The sequence below is a fragment of the Ceratotherium simum genome, chromosome 1 (genome assembly GCF_057802395.1).
Source record: "Ceratotherium simum simum isolate JZ-2026a chromosome 1, ASM5780239v1, whole genome shotgun sequence".
Classification (NCBI taxonomy): domain Eukaryota; kingdom Metazoa; phylum Chordata; class Mammalia; order Perissodactyla; family Rhinocerotidae; genus Ceratotherium; species Ceratotherium simum.
In genome coordinates this window covers 93,989,107-94,008,179 of record NC_141900.1, presented here as the reverse complement: position 1 = coordinate 94,008,179, position 19,073 = coordinate 93,989,107, and the positions used below count along the sequence as shown (strand labels likewise).

The 19,073-nt window shown below is 41.9% G+C and overlaps 1 protein-coding gene across 4 annotated transcripts in view; it reads left to right on the top strand.

Moving 5' to 3' along the window:
- ATP6V0A4 (ATPase H+ transporting V0 subunit a4) overlaps positions 1-19,073 on the top strand; it is a 72,768-nt gene that overhangs the window by 7,209 nt on the left and 46,486 nt on the right. Inside the window, exons 1-3 of one of the 4 annotated variants that reach the window (XM_087431421.1) lie at positions 14,536-14,617; positions 17,599-17,732; positions 18,744-18,822. In XM_087431421.1, coding sequence (XP_087287547.1) covers positions 17,616-17,732; positions 18,744-18,822 — 196 coding nt within the window. In that variant the 5' untranslated portion in view covers positions 14,536-14,617; positions 17,599-17,615. Of the gene's footprint in view, positions 1-14,535; positions 14,618-15,974; positions 16,202-17,598; positions 17,733-18,743; positions 18,823-19,073 lie in introns of those variants that run through there. The other 3 variants (XM_087431426.1, XM_014787714.2, XM_087431432.1) reach the window with 3 other exon arrangements.

Below are 19,073 nucleotides of genomic sequence, written 5' to 3'. Positions count from 1 at the left end.
GCCAGTCTTCCTCAGCAAAAAGAGGAAGATTGGCGATAGATGTTAGCTCAGGGCTGATCTTCCTCACACACACACACAAAAAAATCTGTGTCTGATAACTTCAATATTTGCCCACCCCCATTGGTCTGTTTCTGTTGTTTATTATTCCTGCTGATTTTCATTCATGTTGTTGTGTTTCCTTGTGTATCTGGTTATTTTTTATTGTGTGCAAAATTGTAATTACACACAATTGTTGGCAGCAAACTTGAGACCTGGGATGACATTCTCTTCCTCTAGTTATTATTAGTTTTGGGGGTTGCTTTAATCAGGCGCTTGGGGGTAACAACAATCTGCCACCACGTCAGTCCGGTCTCAGCAACGGAAATGGTTTATAGCTAAGTTGTAGACTTTGTAAGGGTCGGTTTACTTTGGTCACTTTTCCTTCTCTGGTGCAGCTCTTTAGAAGTATTTTTCCCCAAGGAAATAACCAGAGATGAGCATAAAAATGTATATGCAAGTTTCTCCATCTCAACATTATAATATTTGTAAAAATGAAAGCTTAGAAGCAGCTTATAATGGAATGAAAGATAGCTATTAAAATGATGTTTTAGTATAACATTTGATTATTTGGAAAAACACTTGCTATATAATACAAAGAGAAAAAGCAGGATATAAAACTATATACTCAGTATGATTCTCGTTTTGTAATACACATACATGTACAAAGAAAAAAGTTTGGAAAGTATCCTATCCAGATGTTAGCAGTGGCCATATCTAGAATGTACAATTTGGGATAATTTAATTTTCTTCTTGACATTTTTTGTGTGTGTGTGTGTGTGAGGAAGACCAGCCCTGAGCTAACATCTGTCACCAGTCCTCCTTTTTGCTGAGGAAGACCGGTCCTGGGCTAACATCTGTGCCCATCTTCCTCTACTTTATATGGGACGCCGCCACAGCGTCGTCCCATATAAAGTGGCTTGACAAGTGGTGCGTCGGTGCGCTCCTGGGATCCAAACCTGCGAACCCTGGGCCGCCGAAGTGGAGTGCACACACTTAACCGCTACGCCACCGGGCTGGCCCCTTCTTCTTTACACTTTTTTATGTCTCTCAAATTCTCTACAATGAGTGTGTATTACTCTTACAATCAGGAAACAAAATTAAGTTAATACATTTTTAAAAGGAGTAGTTCACAGAAAAGGAATACAGTCACCATGAAGCAGATCAACTACCTTTTACAGTACCTGTCTGATTGTCTGTGAAAAATTTTCAGTGTCAGAGAATCTTCTTTTCCATTAAAAAAAATCTTAAGTTTCAAGTTGCATATGGTGCAGAGAAATGCTTATTGACAGCCTCTGCTCTTGGGGTGCTCAAGATATACAAAGAATGTACAGATACCCCAGAATTTTCAAGAAATAATGACAACTAGAAATAAGACAGAAAAAATTTAGAATTTCAGTGTTGGAAAGGGACCCAGAGGCCACCTGGCCCAATCTTTAACTTGGTAAGAATGTTCTCCTACAGGGAAGGTCGTATGTTATAGAGTTTGGTATAGCTACATTTGACCTCTCCTGCCTCTCAAGGTTGTTGGTTGGACTTCTGCTAAAATGCCTCGAGTGACAGGTTTCTCACTAATTTTTAAGGCAGCCAGTTCCACTGGGGATGGCTCTAACTACTAGAAAAGTTAGTGAGTTACCAGCATCAAACAGGTTAGGGCATTTTAAGGTGAAGTTAATGAACAGTTGGTTCTGCCCAGCTCCGTGACTGTGATGGGCGATTTCTGGCTCCCTTCGATTCCCGGTCTTACCATTTGTGCAAAATATTTCTGTTGGCACAACAATGCTTGTGGTCAGACTCATTTTGTGTTTAATAAACAGACATGTGTGTTCTCAATGAGTAATTTTAAGCTAAGGTTTTCGGGAAATAAGCTGCATGTTTGTGATAAACACTCAGGCAATTTTTCTTTTCCAGTTTTGTCCACATGAAAGTAAAAAGGATCAGAGAGTCGAGACAGAGATTACTGGCCCCTCTCCCAACATCCAACTTCTCTCCTACTGTGTCATTCCAGCCTCTTCTGTAACTTTCCTTCTCTCTCTCTCTTTTTCCTTCATGTCTCTTGTCCAGGCTGCCCATAGCCCCTTGGGGGTCAACACAACCAACCATGAGTCAGGAGTCCTGGATTCCACTTTTCATGTTGTGACTTCCTGTGTGACCTTGGGGGAAGTCACACAACCTTGGTGATGATGCTTCCCAAGAGATATGGTGAGGGTTCTCTGGAAGGGGGACACAAGGGAAAAATCCAGAGAAATGCTGCCTTGAAGCCTTTGTGGGAAGACCTTTGTCAAGGGTACTCAGGACTCCCCAGAGGGGATAAATTACCCCCAGAATGGGTTTTGCTACATATGGCGCCTACACAAAGAATTGTTAAGTCCTATGAGAAACAAACTAAAACGCTGCAGTGATGAAGCGAAGTGACCCTGAGAGTCAGGAGCCCTGTGTTCTGCTTCCCCCTCTGCCACTAATTAGCTGGATGACCTTAGACAAATCCCTTTGCCTCCCTGAGGTTGTTTCCTCACCTCTAAAGTAAGGGGATTGGATTAAATGATCTCTAAATTTTCTTCTAGTGGTACAATTCTATGACTCTGTGCTTACTACAGTATATTAAATGAAGAAAGAAGAAAAACAAGATAGTTGTCTTTTTTTTTAGTAGGTAGAGGTAGAAATCATGCTGAAAAGAAACCCCTTAATTTAGTTTAGAATAAATATTATTACAGAAAAGGCAAATAACTGGGGAAATGCTCCCAAGTGAAAAACATAGAGATGTGATAAGTAAAATCCATCCATGACAAACTTTGAGGCATTCTGTTCTCTTCATGATGAAATTTTATTTTCCTAAATCTCACTTCCAGTCAGTCTGTGACTTGGCAAGTGAAGACAGGAATGAAAGGGATGTAAAGCAGCTCTGCTCTGGAGAGAAGAGAAACAGAGAGACAAGGCCAAGATATGTTAAGGTGGAGAAAAGGGAAGCTGGAGGCCTCCATGATGGAGGATCATCTCCTGAGGAATGAGGGGGCTGTGTGCTCAGGGGGGAGGTGGGATGAGATGGAGGGTAGAGGAGAATGTAATGGTCAGTGAGGGCCACTGGGAGGGCTCTTTCTCTCAGGACATGGTCTGGAGGACAGAAAGCTGTAGAATGAGAGTGCTGGCCAAACTGATGTTGGATGGCTCCAATGCACACTGAGACCCATCACTGGAGGTCTGTGGCCAGGAGGGAGTGGGGCTATACGTGGCAGGGCTATGCGTGATCCTGGTTCCTACATAGATATGACCTCAGTGTGCTCATAACGTGAGCTCCTGGACATTACTGTCAATGAATTGCATCTAATTGTCTGTGTGTGTGAAGTTGAATGCCATTTCCTCTCTTTTTAGCAACCTCAAATCATTCTCTTTCTGTCTCTTGCACTTTCTCTGTTAGTGCATATTGTGAAGGATTGTGAATAGTGGGCTGAGTGCTCGGCCAATGGTGGAGAAGTGCTAGGCAAGTGGATGGTAAAATCAATTATTTGAATGAAAGTGATCTGGCTGAAATTCAGTTCAGAAAAATTAGACACTGTTGTTAGAAAATCAGGTTGTTACTTTTTTAGCTAGATTATTATTTTTGGATTAAATACCTGACAGGCATTTTAGCTTGCTCTCCACTTATCCCTTTTCATTTTTTTAAATTATGATGATCTCCTGTAAATTGATCTTGTACAGCTGAACTTGTTGTTCGCACTAGCATCCTAATTCCGGGTACAGGGATATGAGAAGACAGGAGGCCCTTTGTTTAAAGGAATGTTCATTTGAAGGAGTGTAAGTGAAGCGCTCACCTCTTCAGTTCCTCAAGAGCCATTTTACAGAAAGTCCTCAGGACATGAGAGTGCCTCACCTGAGACCTGCACAGACAAGCGTCCAGTGGTCACAGCTGGCATTGAGCCCCAGGCGTGTCTAAAGAATGGGAACAGCGGTGTGAAACACTAAATGTTGAAAACTGTTCTTTTGGCTCATATAGGGGATTGATTCTGCCCTAAGAAGGTTGTTTCTCGCAAGACCTAATGCCAAATTGAAGCGTTTATTTTCCTTTAAATTACTGAGTTGGGATTTTGAGAGTATATTAAAAATATATTTAATAAGTAATAGGAGAATTACTTGCTTTTAAAAAAAGTCAATGACAAATAATTAAAGAGATGAGAATGTGCTATCTGGCTTAGCCTCATTCTGCCTCCACTCCAGTGAGTGAAGCGCACTAAATCTGTCTCTTTCCCACCTGTCAGTGACCTCTTGAGGGTCAGAGCTGTGCTTGGTTCTTCTCTCCCCTTCTCTCTCCTTCCTTCACTGTTGAGATTCACAGTAGAGAATTCAGGAAGTTTACTTTGGTTTTAGACTAACTGGACTGTGGTTGCTAACACTTTATCTGTTCCAATCTTCCCTGAGTCAGCAATGCTATGAAATGTTGTATATAAAATATTGAGCTCAGTCAGGAAGCTTCCAGAGAAACTTAAAAGATATCTTTGTATGGTTCAAAGTGATTGTCTCAAATGTACATAATGGGTAAGGAAAAGGAGAAGTTGCCATTTTCTAGATGTGCTGTGCAACTAGAGCTCACAGAATTCTCTTGGGTCATCAACCTTCTCTTCCCTTGAAAAAATAAATAAAACCGTCCCATGATGCTTTATTTTCTCCTCTGCCACTGCCCTGCTCCCTCCTTCCCTTTCACAGCCTGGTATTTTGAAAGAGTTGTCTGTATCTTCTCCACACCAGCCACTGACTTCCCAATTCCACACTCTTTACTTTGAATTCTGCTCCCTTCATTCCACTGAAGTAGGTCCATCGGGGTCACCAGTAACCTCCAGATGCTTCTCAGTCCTCCTCCTGCATGACCACTTCGTGATTCTTGAGACACTTTCTTCTCTTGAATTCTCATTCTTCTGATCATCCTCCTCCCTCTCTGTTTCTTGTCCATCTTCTCTGTCCTGTCTTGAGACCTTTGAGTTCTCCCATGCCCAGGCCTGACTTCATGGCTTCCTCCTTGTTATGAGCTGAATTGTGTCCCCTCAAAATTCATATGTTGAAGTCCTAACCCCAGTGCCTCAGAATGTGACCTTATTTGGAAATAGGGTCTTTGCAGAGGTAATTAGTTAAGATGAGGTCACACTCATACTGGAGTGGACTGGGTCCCTAGTCCAATATGAGTGGTGTCCTTATAAAAAGGGGAGATTTGGACACAGATACATACATGTGAAGATGAGAGCAGAGATCAAGTGATGCTTCTACAAGCCAAGGAACCTCAGAGATTGCCAGCAAACCAGCAGAAGCTAGGTGAGAGGCATGGAAAAGATGATTCCTTAGAGCCCTTAGAAGAAATCAACCCTGCCGACACCTTAATCTTAGACTTCTAGCCTCCAGAACTTTAGATGATAAATTCTGTTGTTTAAACTGCCCAGTTTGTGGTTCTTTGTTAAGGCAGCTCTAGCAAGCCAATACCCCTTTCTCCTCTCCCCAGCCCAGTGATGCCTTGATGTTTTGGTCTAGGGTCCCGTTTATACTCTTAAAAATGATTGAGAACCCCAAAGAGCTTTGGCTTATGTGGATTCTGTCTACTGATATTTACCACACTAGAAATTAAACCTGAGAAATTTAAAAAATACTTATATATTAGCTCATTTAAAGTAATATTAAGCCTGTTATATGTTGATATAAATACATATTTTTATGAAAATAACTGTATTTTCCAAAACAAACAACAATTTGGTGAGATGAGTGGCATTGTTTTATTTTGCAAATCTCTTTAATGTCTGACTTAATAGAAGACAGCTGGATGTCTTTTGCATATCTATTTTTGCATTCAGTGTGTTGCTATATGTTATTTTTGTTGAAATATATGAAGAAAATCTGGCCTACATAGATATGTAGTTTTAAAAAAGGGAAAAATATTTTACTAGCCTTTTCAGATAGTTGTGGATATTTTTCTTTGCTAATACACCAAAACTTAACAAGTAGTAATTTTTAAAAGCTTAGTTGCTTGTGGAATCTGGAACCAAATCAACGACCTTTTCATCAAAATCCATTGGTTAATCATGTACTTTTGATGGATCATTTGCCCATACATGATTTTATAACATTATACATTGGCAATTTGGAAAATATTGGTTCATTGAGTTACGCAGATCCTCCAAATGTTGTCACCTTTCATTACAAAATAAATTTTAAAAATCACATTTATAAATATCCCCACAGAAATATCTTCATCAGGAAAGTTTTGAGTATTGGGAAGCTGTCAAGTTCACGGTCGCAGATAAGTTTTCCACAATTTTAATTATTACTTGAAAGCTAGAATTTTATTATTGGCAACAAACACTGTCAGTTGTTTTCCTTTGAAGTGACAGAATCATTTGGATCATTTTTGAGAAAATGCCTGCCAAATGCCAAAGTCTGAATAACTGTAGTTTGTCAGCTGTTCTTTCAAGTAAGAATGGTGTCCATGAAAATAGCGGCTAATTCAGCTTGCAACTCAAACAATCGCTTTTCTTACTTCATTATGCTGTAAAAGTGCTTTATGTGTACTTTCCATTCTGTCACACAGGACATTAAAAATAAAGAACATTTCATCTTTTGCCTGGACCTCTATCCTAGTCTCATGACTGGTCTGCCTGCTGCTACCCTTGCCTTGCCTCCAATCCACTCTGTAATTAGAAATGCATTCTCAGAGCTGCGTTACTTACCCACATCCCACAGGCTTAACACCTGTCAAGGCTTCTGGTTGCTCTTAGGATAAATACACAATCTTGAATAGGGTCTACAAGGTCCTGAACTTTGTCTTCCTGCCCAGTTCACCAGCCCCATCTCACAGCCCTCCCTCTTCTCTTTGCCCTATTTATACCACCTTCTTTCCCCAAGCAAGCCTTCCCTGAGCCCAGGCTGGGTTGGGTTATGCAGCTCAGAGAGCCGTAACCCTTGAGCATGCCCGTCCCAGTTATTACATATTCATCCCTGCAGTTATATAATAATTTGATTAAATTAGCTCATAGTAAGCATCATCGGTGTCTTAGCCGTTGATATTAGGATTATTGGATCTGACTCCTCCTCTAGACTTCACAGGAACAGGAACCATTTTGCCCACGTTGCACCCTAAACACCTAGTACCTTGCCTGGCACATCACAGTTGCTCAATAAGTATTTTTGAGATTATTTTCTCTTATTGTTATTGAAAATTTATTTTTAATTATATGTTTAATTTTCTTCAAACTAATAAATGGACACAGATTTTAAAAATCAAATAATATAAAGCGTTGATTAAAAAAATGCTAGTCTCCTGATCCACCCCAACTGCAATTTTGTTCCCTAAGAATTACTTTCGACTGTTGTAATTTTTTCTTTTTGTATTACCTTCAAAATCTCCAAATAATATGCTCACATTGCTATTCGTGATTTATCTACTTTAGACATTATCCATTGACTTGTAGGCTTATTTTTTTATTTCTGGTCTCTCCTACCTACACTAAAATATAAGCTATGACACTTTGGTTGTGTTTGCTGCTGTGTCTGCAGAGCCTACAACAGAGCCTCACACACTGTAGGTGCTCCATAAATAGCCACTGAATGCATAGGTGGCTACATCAGGACACGCTTCAGGAAGTGTCTGTAGATGCTCAGCGTTGTGCTTGGCTTCTGAGAGGCACTCAGTGAGGACCAGTGATGCTAGATGGAAATAGAATCACACCATTTCTATCCTTACTCTGGCTCAACTGTTATCTTCTGTCTTTTCTCCTTTCTGATCAGTTTCCATATCCATTTTATTACTTACCCAGTTGTGAATATGATGCCCACTCAAGTTGACATTTTGCTTTGTAACATCGTGTCACTAAGGACTTCAAGTTTTCCCCCAAATGAGTTTCTTGTATTGTTTTTGTTTTAATGTGCATAATCTCTCACCTGCAATCCAAAATCCATAAAGCGCTGAAATCAAAAAAACTTTTTAAAAACTTGGCAGCACAATCTGACCTGATTTAACATGAACCATGTGTAGTTTTTGTTGCTCCTTCATAGTGAGAATGTATATATTTAAGTATAGAAGGATTAACATGCATTGATTACAGGGTGCTGCCCCAGGGCCTAAGGGATGTTATATAATATATAGTATATACCCAGTTTATCTTTCTAAAATAGAAAACATTCTGAAATCTGACAGACATCCAGCCCCAAGGGTTTCGGGCCTGTAATACAAAAGCTTTATGTGTTTGTTACAGAAATACCAGAAATAAAGAAAAAGACAAAGCACATAAATAATACCCCAAATCCTATACACTGTGTTGACTTTAGTATAGCGCCATCCATATCTTTCAATGCAGATTACACATATTGAAAAACATTTAATGATACTATACATACTGTTTCATAAAATACTTTTTCATCAACAACGTACCAAGAGCATATTTCCTTATCAACAGAATTTGTTTTGTGCTATTTCAACAGCTGCACTGTACTCTATCCCACAGATGTGTCACAATTTATTTAATCAGTTCCCTAATGTGGGACATTTCTATTGTTTTTCACTTCTTAAGATCTCTGTCCCAAAGATTTGCAATTTGTTTTTACAAAATTATATATACTTATCACAAAAAATTAAATATTTAAAAATTCAGAACATGATATCTATCAAGGCTGCTTCATTGTTTTTACCAATTATAGCTCAAGGATGGATTACCAGCCCTCCCTGAAATCATTTCAAATTCCTTCCTCACCAACTAGCTTCCTCTCTTGTCCATTACTAATCCTTTCTTCATGCAGCTTTCGGAGTAGTTTGTTTTTTATTTTCTTTTTTTTCCCTCTAGTTTTCACACTTCTTTTTCATGGGGAAATCCTTTGTTCAAACAAAAATTATGCAGCAATGCCATAGGTAAAGGTGTTGCTCAGGATTAAGCAAGGTGTCTTGACCCTTTCTTTTCCTCTTCCCCTAAATGGCCCCTGAAAAATCTCTAGGGTTCTGTGCACCAGTCTGGAAACCACTGATAGGGCTCAATATCTTCTTTTTGCTATGAGGAAACTGAGTCTCGTGGTGGGGAGTTATCTTTCCAAGGCTGCTCAAATCTCTTGGGTTAGTTTGATCTAGAACACACATCTCTAGAGATTTTTCTCTGCCCTCTCTCCACTGTAATGCCACCTAAGCACAAGTCATCTTTGCTCCTATTGAAATCTTTTAAAAAAAATCTTTTCTTTTGAAATAATTATAGATTTTACAGAAAGTTGTAAACATGGTACATGTTGGTCTAGTGCACCCATCACACAGTTTTCCCCATTGGTTACATCTTAATGTAACAACAGTACAATATCAAAACCAGGAAACTGACAATGATAGAAAGAGCATATATAGTTCTATGTCATTTCATCACATATATAGATTCATATAACCAGCACCATAATTCATATAACAACAACAATTCATATAACCAGCACCACAAAATCTCCCTCGTGTTACCCCTTCACAGTTTCTCTCTCTCTCTCTCTCGCACACACACACACACACTCATCACCATCCCTAACCCCTAGCAACCACTAATTTGTTCTCCATCTTTATAATTTTGTCATTTGGAGAATGTTATATAAATGGAATCATACAGGATATGACCTTTTTAGATTGGCTTTTTCCAGTCAGCATAATGACCTTGAGATCCATCAAAGTTGTCACGTTTATCAATCGTTTATTGCTTTTAGTGCTGAGTAGTGTTCTATGGTATGGATGTACTATAAGTAGGATATTTAGATTGTTTTCAGTTTTTGGCTATTACAAATAAAGCTGCTATGATTGATGTACAGGTTTTTTTTGTGAACATAAGTTTCCATTTCTCTGGGATAAATGTCCATGAATGTGATTGCTAGGTCATAAGGAAAATGCATGTTTAGTATTTTATTTTTTTAAATTATTTTATTGAGGTCATATTGGCTTATAACATTCTGTAAATTTCGGGTGTACATTATTATGTATGTATAGATTGCATCATGTTCATCACCAATAGTCTAGTTTTTATCCATCACCATACATATGTGCCCCTTTACCCCTTTCTCCCTCCTCTCACCCCCTTCCCGTCTGGTAACCACTAACCTGTTCTTCTTATCCATATGTTTATCTTCCACATATGAGTGAAATCATATGGTGTTTGCCTTTGTCTGGCTTATTTCGCTTAGCATAATACCCACAAGGTCCATCCATGTTGCAAATGGCATGATTTTATCTTTTTTATGGCTGAGTAGTATTCCATTGTATATATATATACCACATCTTCCTTATCCATTCATCAGTTGATGGGCATTTGGGTTGCTTCTACATCCTGGCTATTGTGAATAATGCTGTGATGAACATAGGGATTCATAAATCTCTTTGAATAGTTGATTTCATGTTCTTTGGATAAATACCCAGTGGTGGGATAGCTGGATCATACGGTATTTCTATTTGTTTAGTCTTTTAAAAAATGGCCGAACTGTTTTCCAGAGTGACTGTACTGTTTTACATTCCCACCAGCAACACATGAGAGATCCAATTTCTTCACATGTTTGCCAGCATTTGAAATTGTCACTATTTATTATTTTAGCTGTTTTAATAGACATATACTGATATTTCATCATGGTTTTAATCCATATTTCCCTAATGGCTAGTGAAGCTGAACATCTTTTTATGTGCTTATTTGCCATCTGTATATTGTCTTAGGTGATATATCTCTTCATGTCTCTGGCCTATTTTCTTTTTTTTTTTTTTTTTAAAGATTTTATTTATTTTATTTTTTCCCCCCAAAGCCCCAGTAGATAGTTGTATGTCATAGCTGCACATCCCTCTAGTTGCTGCATGTGGGACTCGGCCTCAGGATGGACGGAGAAGTGGTGCCTCGATGCGCACCCGGGATCCGAACCCGGGCCACCAGCATTGCAGCGCGTGCACTTAACCACCAAGCCACAGGGCCGGCCCTCTGGCCTATTTTCTAATTGGATTATTTGATTTTTTTTTTTTATTGTTGAAGCTTGAGAACTCTATAAATTCTAAATATGGGTCCTTTATCAGATATGTGGCTTGCGAATATTTTCTTCCAGTCTGTAGCCACCTAAGCATTCAATGGCTATGGAGCACCTACAGTGTGTCAGTCTGTTCCTCCTTTTAACAGAACCTTTTGCACAGCACAAAGTATTTTTAAGGGATTTTTCTCTTTTATGGATTGCACTGTAGATGTCCTGTCTAAAGAACTTTTCACCAAGCCCTCAGTTCTGAAAGTGCTCTAGTGTGTTTCTTCTAAAAGTTTTATAGTTTTACGTTTTACATTTATCTATGATCCATTCTGAGTGAATTTTTGTACAAGGTGTAGAGTGTAGGTCTTGGTTCAATGTTTTGCTTATGGATGTCCAATTGCTTCAGCACCATTTTTTGAAAAGACTCTCCTTCCTCCACTGAATTGCTTTCTCATCTTGGTCAAAAATCAGTTGACCAGACTTGTGTGTGGCTGTTTCTGGGTTCTCTATTTTCTTACATTTCATCTGTGTGTCTGGTTTTCCACCAAAGCCACAATCTGGATTCCTGTAACTCTACGGTCAAGTCTTGAAATCGAGTAAAGCGGTTTCTCCACTTGATTCTTCTATTCACTAGACCTCTGCTGATGCCGCCCTGGCTGGGAGGAGCAGATGTGCCTGGTTACAGCTCCCCACAGGACCTCCACGCCCCGGTGAGGGGGTGGACTCATTACCAACGGGCAGTGGTGAAAGTTCTGATTAGGTCTCTTCTGACCTCACCCCAACGCGGGTTAACAAGGGGTGCCTTGTTACCACAGGGCAGGGCTGGGAGTTCAGACTCCGCACTTGGCCCTCTCTGACGCCACATGTGGGTCACTTTGGTATGGCTGGCTGAGGGTAGAAGTGTAGGCTTTCCAATTGGGCTTTGCTGGCATGGTGGGTGTGGGACCACATATTTTTCTGTGGTATTTGGCTGGATTAGCGTGAACATCATCTGAAAGTCTGTCTTCGTAGACTGCCCTTTCTTGGTCCTTCGGCTAGAGAGAGCAGGCTTGCTTTGGAACTTTTTTTGTCTGCAGAGCTTGCTGGCTTCTGCAGCACCACATCTAGAATGTATGTGGCAAAAGAAACCCCAGAGAACTCACCTCTGTCGTTCCTCAGTCCCTAAGGTCCCTAGAAGGTCTGTCTTCTCTCTCCACTTTTCAAGGTCTTCTAATGTTTGTTGTATATATAATGTTCAGCGTTTACAGTTTTACTTATTGGGAAGAAAAAATATTTCTACTCCATCTTTCCAGAAGCAGAAGTCAAAGTAATTAAAAAAAAATGTGAATCAAGTAGTGTCACTCCCTTGTTTCAAATTTTCCAAGGCCTTCCCAATGTGATTAGAATAAAATTCAAATTTCTTAGTGGCCCATCAGACCTCAGGTGGCCTGGCCCCTGCCTCCACTCTGACACACCTCATCTTACCTCTCCCCGCCCCTCACATGCCCCAGGTACATTGGCCTCCTTTCTGTTTCTAGAATATGTTGAGCCTTTTCAGACCATGAGACAATATCGTACAGTAGTTGTAAACAAAGACTCTGGTGTCAGATGACCTGTCGTGAGTGACTGTGTGACCTTGGGCAAGTTACTTAGCCTCTTTGTGCCTCTGTTTCCTCATGTGTAATTTGAGAATAAGAATACCACCAACCTCATAGGTTTGTTGAGAAGATTAAATGGATTAATAAATATTAAGTACTGAAATATGTTCTAAAGTCATGAGAACAATGCCCAGCACTTGGGGAACGCTCAATAGATACATTACCTATTGGGATGATGTCATATTCCTGCTCTTACATAGCTGTTCCTGCTGCCGGGAATATCCTTCTTGCAGCTTCTTTTTGCAGGACTGGCTCATTTGAATCCTCCAAGCCTCAGCTCAAATGTCACTTTTTGAGAGAGACCTTCACTGACCACTTATGTAAAGTAGCTTGTCTTCATTTCTCTAAAGTCTATCTTTCTTCTCTCCTTTTTTTTTTTTTTTTTTTGGTGAGGAAGATTGGCCCTGAGCTTTCATTTGTGCCAGTCTTCCTTAACTTCGTATATGGGATGCTACCACATCATGGCTTGATGACCGGTGTGTAGGTCTGCGCCTGGGATCCAAACCTACGAACCCCAGGCTGCTGAAGCAGAGCACGAGAACTTAACCACTATGCCACCAGGCCAGCCCCCGTTTTTTTAAAAATTGTTTTATCGAGGTCACACTGGTTTATAACATCGTGTAAATTTCAAGTGTGCATTATTATATTTCAGCTTCTATATAGACTGCATTGTGTTTACCACCAACAGTCTAGTTTCCATCCATCACCATACATATGTGCCCCTACGTGCCCCTTTACCTATTTTGCCCTCCCCACACCTACTTCCCCTCTGGTAACCACCAATCTCTTCTCCTTATCTATATGTTTGTTTATTTTCCACATATGAGTGAAATCATACTGTATTTGTCTTTCTCTGTTTGACTCATTTCATTTAACATAAAACCCTCAAGGTCCATCTATGTTGTTGCAAACGGCATGATTTTGTCCTTTTTATGGCTGAATAGTATTTTATTGTGTATATATATACCACATCTTCTTCATGCACTCATCTATTGATGGGGACTTGGGTTGCTTCCAAGTCTTAAGCCTGTCTTTCTACAATTGCACTTTTCATAATCTGCAACACCTTGCTAACTTCTTACTTGTTTACTATTTGCCTCCTTCCATAGGGACATAAGCTTCATGAGGGGAAGGGCCTTGTCTCTTATTTACTGCCCCATCCTCAGGGCCCAGAACAGAGCGGACACATAGTAGATTTTCAATAATTATTTACTGAATGGATGAAAGAATTCAGGTCGTTTACAATTATACACTTATTACTAACAATGCTACAATAGACATTATTGTAGTTAAATTTTGATTTACATCCTTAAGAATTTTTTTTAGGATGAGCTTCCTAGAGTGGGATTATTGAGTCGAAGGACAGGTAAATTGCCTTTTAGAAGGAGTACGCTGGTTTATTGTCCTGCCAGCATCATGTGAGTGTGCTGGCCTTCTGCACCTTCAACTTGGGGCTTTAGGAGAAGAAAAAACAAACCTTAAAAATATCCTCTCCCTCCTATACTTCCACATTCCACATTCCAATTATCTAACATCCTATTATATTTTGCTGATAAGGACACTGAGGCCCTGGGGTTAAATAGCTTCCCCAAGGTCACGCATGGTAAAGGGCAGATCTCGCATCCTGACTCAGGCAGTTTGCCTCTAGACTCTGCTCTTAACCATCAAGATGTTCCTTTTCCTCTATACGCTCCTCAGTGATTCCTGGGCCCCTGGACATTTGAGAACTCCTGCTCCCCCTGCTGACCGGAAGCCACAGCAAACCCCAGCCCAGGTGAAGAGCAGAATGAGAGGTGGGCAGGGGAAGGGGCAAGGAGAGGCAGGCACTAATTGGGGCGGGGGCTCCTCTTGCGTCCAGAGCTCATCTGGTGGGAGAGGCAGAATCAACCCTGGTGATTCCTTTTGCAGTTTTCAGTTCTAATCCTCCTGCTCTGCTTTGCGAATCCTGAGTTCAGGCTTCGCAACTTTGCCAGGTGAGTCTGGATTCTTGAGTGGATCTGCGGTGTTGGGAGGGGTGGGTGTGGCCAAGCTCTGCTTCCTAAGAAACCCTAAGAAACCCTTGCCTACAGGGCCTAGCTACAGGCCACCAGCTCCTTCCACTGCCCCAGGTTCAAAATCATTGCATCTTAGCCAATCATTTCCAAACTGCATACACCCTGCTCCTGCCTGCTGCCCCCCAGGCTAAAGTAAGATTTTTCACCCTGTGTCTCAAAAGAAGTGGTTCTAATTCAATCCTGCACAAGAATCACCCGAGGGGCTTATTAAAAATGCAAACCTCAGACAATGTGGGAAATTTGAACACTGACGAGGTATTTGATATTAATGAATCATTGTTGAATTTTAGGCATGGCTGTGGTATTATATACATGTGTGTGTATAACATATATACACGAAAGAATCCTTATTTTTTAGAGATACAGACAAAAGTATTTTGAAAGAAATAATATGATGTATGAAATGTGCTTCAAAATAACCTGGGGCAGGTAGAAGTGGGTGGGGGCATAGATGATACAAAATCCAACAATTGGTGACTGCTCAGTGGTCTGTACGTGGGGGTTCCTTATACTGTTCTCTGTACTTTTGCAGATGCTTTAATTTTTCCATAATGAAAAGTAAAAAAACTGAAAGCACCCCTCCCTCTAGAGTACGTTTTACAGGCACCCCAGGTGGGTGCATGCAGGGGCTCTGCGCACCCCACCTGGAAAAACTGCTCTCCAAAGCTCATGAATATGAACTCAGGTGGCCCCTGCCGGGTAACCCCTGGGCCAACAGCAAAGGGGTCTAGTCGCCCAGTCCTCTGCGCCTTGCCCTCTCCGCCAGATAAACGCGAGAGGTGGAACTCCTTCGCAAGACGAGGGTACATTTCATGTCTAGCCCTGTCTCTTTTTACCTGGGCCACATGGAGGCTGCATTTTAGCCATTGGGTATTTTTAAGGACTTGTCTGTCTATTCTCCTTTGAAAGTGAAGTGTTTTTGAAAGTAATTGTTGATAGGATGGTATGATATTTTTTTCTTTTTCAAAACTTTTTTTTTTTAACGTTATTTCATTTTTACAATGAAAAGAAGGAGTGTTTTGGTGTGTGCTTAGTAGATACATTGGAAGGTTGTCTCAGGGCCCTTCTGAGGCTCAAGAAGCCTCTTCCCAAACCCTGCGCTCCCTGGGATGTAAGGTACTTTCCTCCAAGAAGAAAGTCACTGCTTCCTGGTGGGGCCCCAATGTCGTGGCCGAGGGCACAGGTGGGGCGGGGGAGGGAGGGGGTTTGAGCAGGGCTAGCCGGCGGGGCAGGTTTGTCCTCACCCGCGACAGGCCGGTGTTGATACAACAGAGTCTGGGGAGGAGAAGCAGCGGGGAGAGGCTCGTTACCGCCGGGAGGTCGCCTGCGGAATCCCCCAGCCAGGCTGGTCCCACCCGGCCCGCCGCCCGCGAGCCCAGACCACTCCCGCGGCCCGGGGGTCTCCCTGCGGGGGGTCGCCGAAGGAAGCCACCGGAGAGCCAGAGCCACAGCCCCATCGCCCGCTCCAGACCCCCGCTCAGGACTTGCTTGGCTGAAGCTGGGGTAAGGTCTTTACCCAGGGCTTTTCGGTCTGCGCGAAGCTGCCCTATGTCTCTTTTCTGTGAAAACATTGCCTTAATTTTCAGGAAGGGCAGTATGAAAATTCGATTCACCTCGGTGTCAAAAGGCAAAAATAGAGGATCGGAGGGAGGGATGATTAGTCAATAAATCCGGGAACATTCGTGGAGCATCTGCTTTGTGGTCAAGCTAGACTGGTGATAGAATGAAAAAGTTGACATAAATCTAACCTCAGGGATTTTTTCTGGCTGGTGGGCAATGCAGACATTAAACAAGTAATTGCAGATGGTTATATTCTGGGGCCATAGAGGAAGGGCTTAGTTCACTGGGGCTGTTGGTGGTAACCGAGAAAGGCTTACAGAGGAAGAGGATCCTTACACTGAGACCCCAGGAATGACAGGATTATGTGGGGTGTGGGGGATGCAGGGGGGGAGGAAGACTTGAGGTTCCAAATCTAGGGGCGAGCATGGACAAAGGTCCTGAGGCAGGAAGGAGCTCCGGGGGAAATTCTGTGTGTCTGGAGAGCAGTGTGAAGAGAGATGAAGCTGGAGGGGAAGGCAGAGGCCAGATTATGCTGTCCTTTATTGGCCGGGTTAAGGGTTTTAGACTTTATCCTGTGGGAAAATGGAACACGGAAGGATTAAAACAGGAGAGATAGATCCAGTGCCTGACAAATAGTAGATACTCTATACGTTGGAAAGTGACATGGGCAAAAGGGGCCCCCTCTGGAGGTGTGATCCTTCTTCCAGAAGGTTGGACTTTGGGGGAAGCAATTTGCTTTGGCAGCAGGAGGGCAGTCTAGAGGGTCTTTGATGGGAATGGATTCTGATGAATATCCGTTTTCCATATAGAGGATATACAGATTTGTTTCCTTCCTGCTGGCTGCACGGGATTCTGTTATGTCAGTTTAATCATTCCCCTGTTGATGAACATCTAGGTTAGATCCATTTATTATAATTATCATATACAATGTTCTCAGAAACACCCTTGTGCATCCACTTTCCCGTACATCTCCAAGTTTATCTGGGTGAATGGCAGTGGAAATCTGGGGTCATGGGTATGAGCAATATAAAATTTGATAGCTGTTGACAAATTGCTCTCTGAAAAAGCTGTACACATTTACACTGCCACTACTAAGCGTATGACGATGCCTGCTTCCTCAGACCCTTCACAACATCTTGAATCATATTTTTCAATCTTTTGCCAATCTGATGGGTGGTGAAAAGTGCCATCTTGTTTTTGGTTTATACTTTTAAAATCAGGAGGGATTCCTGTTGGATCTTTTTGTTTTCCTGTTGGACTTTAATTTAACTCGATTAAAACCAATTTTCATCCCAAGGTTTCCACATGTCTATTACCTCAGATATGTTTGTCTCCCGCAGACCAAGGCTGGGTCAAGATGGCGTCTGTGTTTCGGAGTGAGGAGATGTGTCTGTCACAACTGTTTCTCCAGGTGGAGGCTGCGTATTGCTGTGTGGCTGAGCTCGGAGAGCTTGGATTGGTTCAGTTCAAAGATGTGAGTACTGCATTCTTTGGAGACCAGAGGAAGGTGGGGTGGGATTAGAAAGCCCTTTCATACCATTTCTTGTAGTGAACGAAGTGCAGGGAGAGGAGCCCTGAGCTGGAATAGACGGAATTCAGTGGTTCCAGTCCTTCTGGCTCGGATTTGTGATAACATCGGGCAGGTGACTTGTAAACATTCTCCCTTCCTCCATGTGTGTCTTCTCTAGAGGAATGTTTTGAAACCCTAATGTACTCGCTACGTGTTAGATGGTGTTGTATTTTATTTCCTGCGTAGCATCTTCAAAGCGTTGGAAATACCCAATGGGCATGTGGATTACCAAACCTTGTTCTCAGGACAGAAACCTATTCTGCCTGACTAGTCAGTCTGATGACAAAGTATTCCGGAATCCACAGTCTCCCTAGAGTGACATGCTAAGTCTAGACTGTCTTGAGTGTGATGTCAGAGTATCGTTTCCCAGGGGCGGTGTAAGATCCTCACCAAGGTCAAGGTCAAAATTAAGCTCCTGCAGGGAGGGATCATGTCTTATTATTTTCGTCCCTAGTTCCTCGCACAGGACCTGACGTGAGGCAGATCCCCAATAACATTTATTGGGCTGGGCTGAGGGTCACCAGCGCAAGGACGCTGAATTTGTGTTGATGACCCTGATACATTGCATGGAGCTGTGTAGTTTTCAAGGTCTTGTCATATTCTTGACTCCACTGGGGATTTCAAGGGTCTCTTGGATGGCAAATGCAGCTAAAAGAAAGGAAATCCTAGCTGTGGGAGTACCTTGTTTCTCTTAGAAGTGTAAGAAGGCCAGAGCTGAGGCATTTGGGGGATTGAGTGTAAGAACATGGAAGTGTGCTTTGCCTGTAACTCACCTCTCTTGTGCAGGGAGGTATCTATTCCTAAGACGATTCCAGCAACATTCTCCAGCATTAAAAAAAATAAAATAACCAAAGGGAATATGTTGGCAGCTGTTGCTACTAGTGTGTGCCTTGTGGTTTTTTTCCCCTTCTCTAGTTAAATGTGGATGTGAACAGCTTCCAAAGGAAATTTGTGAATGAAGTCAGAAGGTGTGAGTCACTGGAGAGAATCCTCCGTAAGCCAACTCTCTGCTTACTGTCTAAGTGGGAACTGGCACTGGGGAGGTAAATGGTTTGCAGGACTTGGTTAACAAACAGGTCCCTATTGTAATACTTTACAAGGGGATCCTGGAGACAGGGTGGGGGAGGCGAGAGATGGGATCCAGGCGCTGGGGCGGGACCTGGAGCAGTTCAGGCCGCTGAGCTGGCCAAAAGGCACCTGTTCTGCTTGTCCCCATTTCTTAGGTGAGAAAACACAATCACGTTG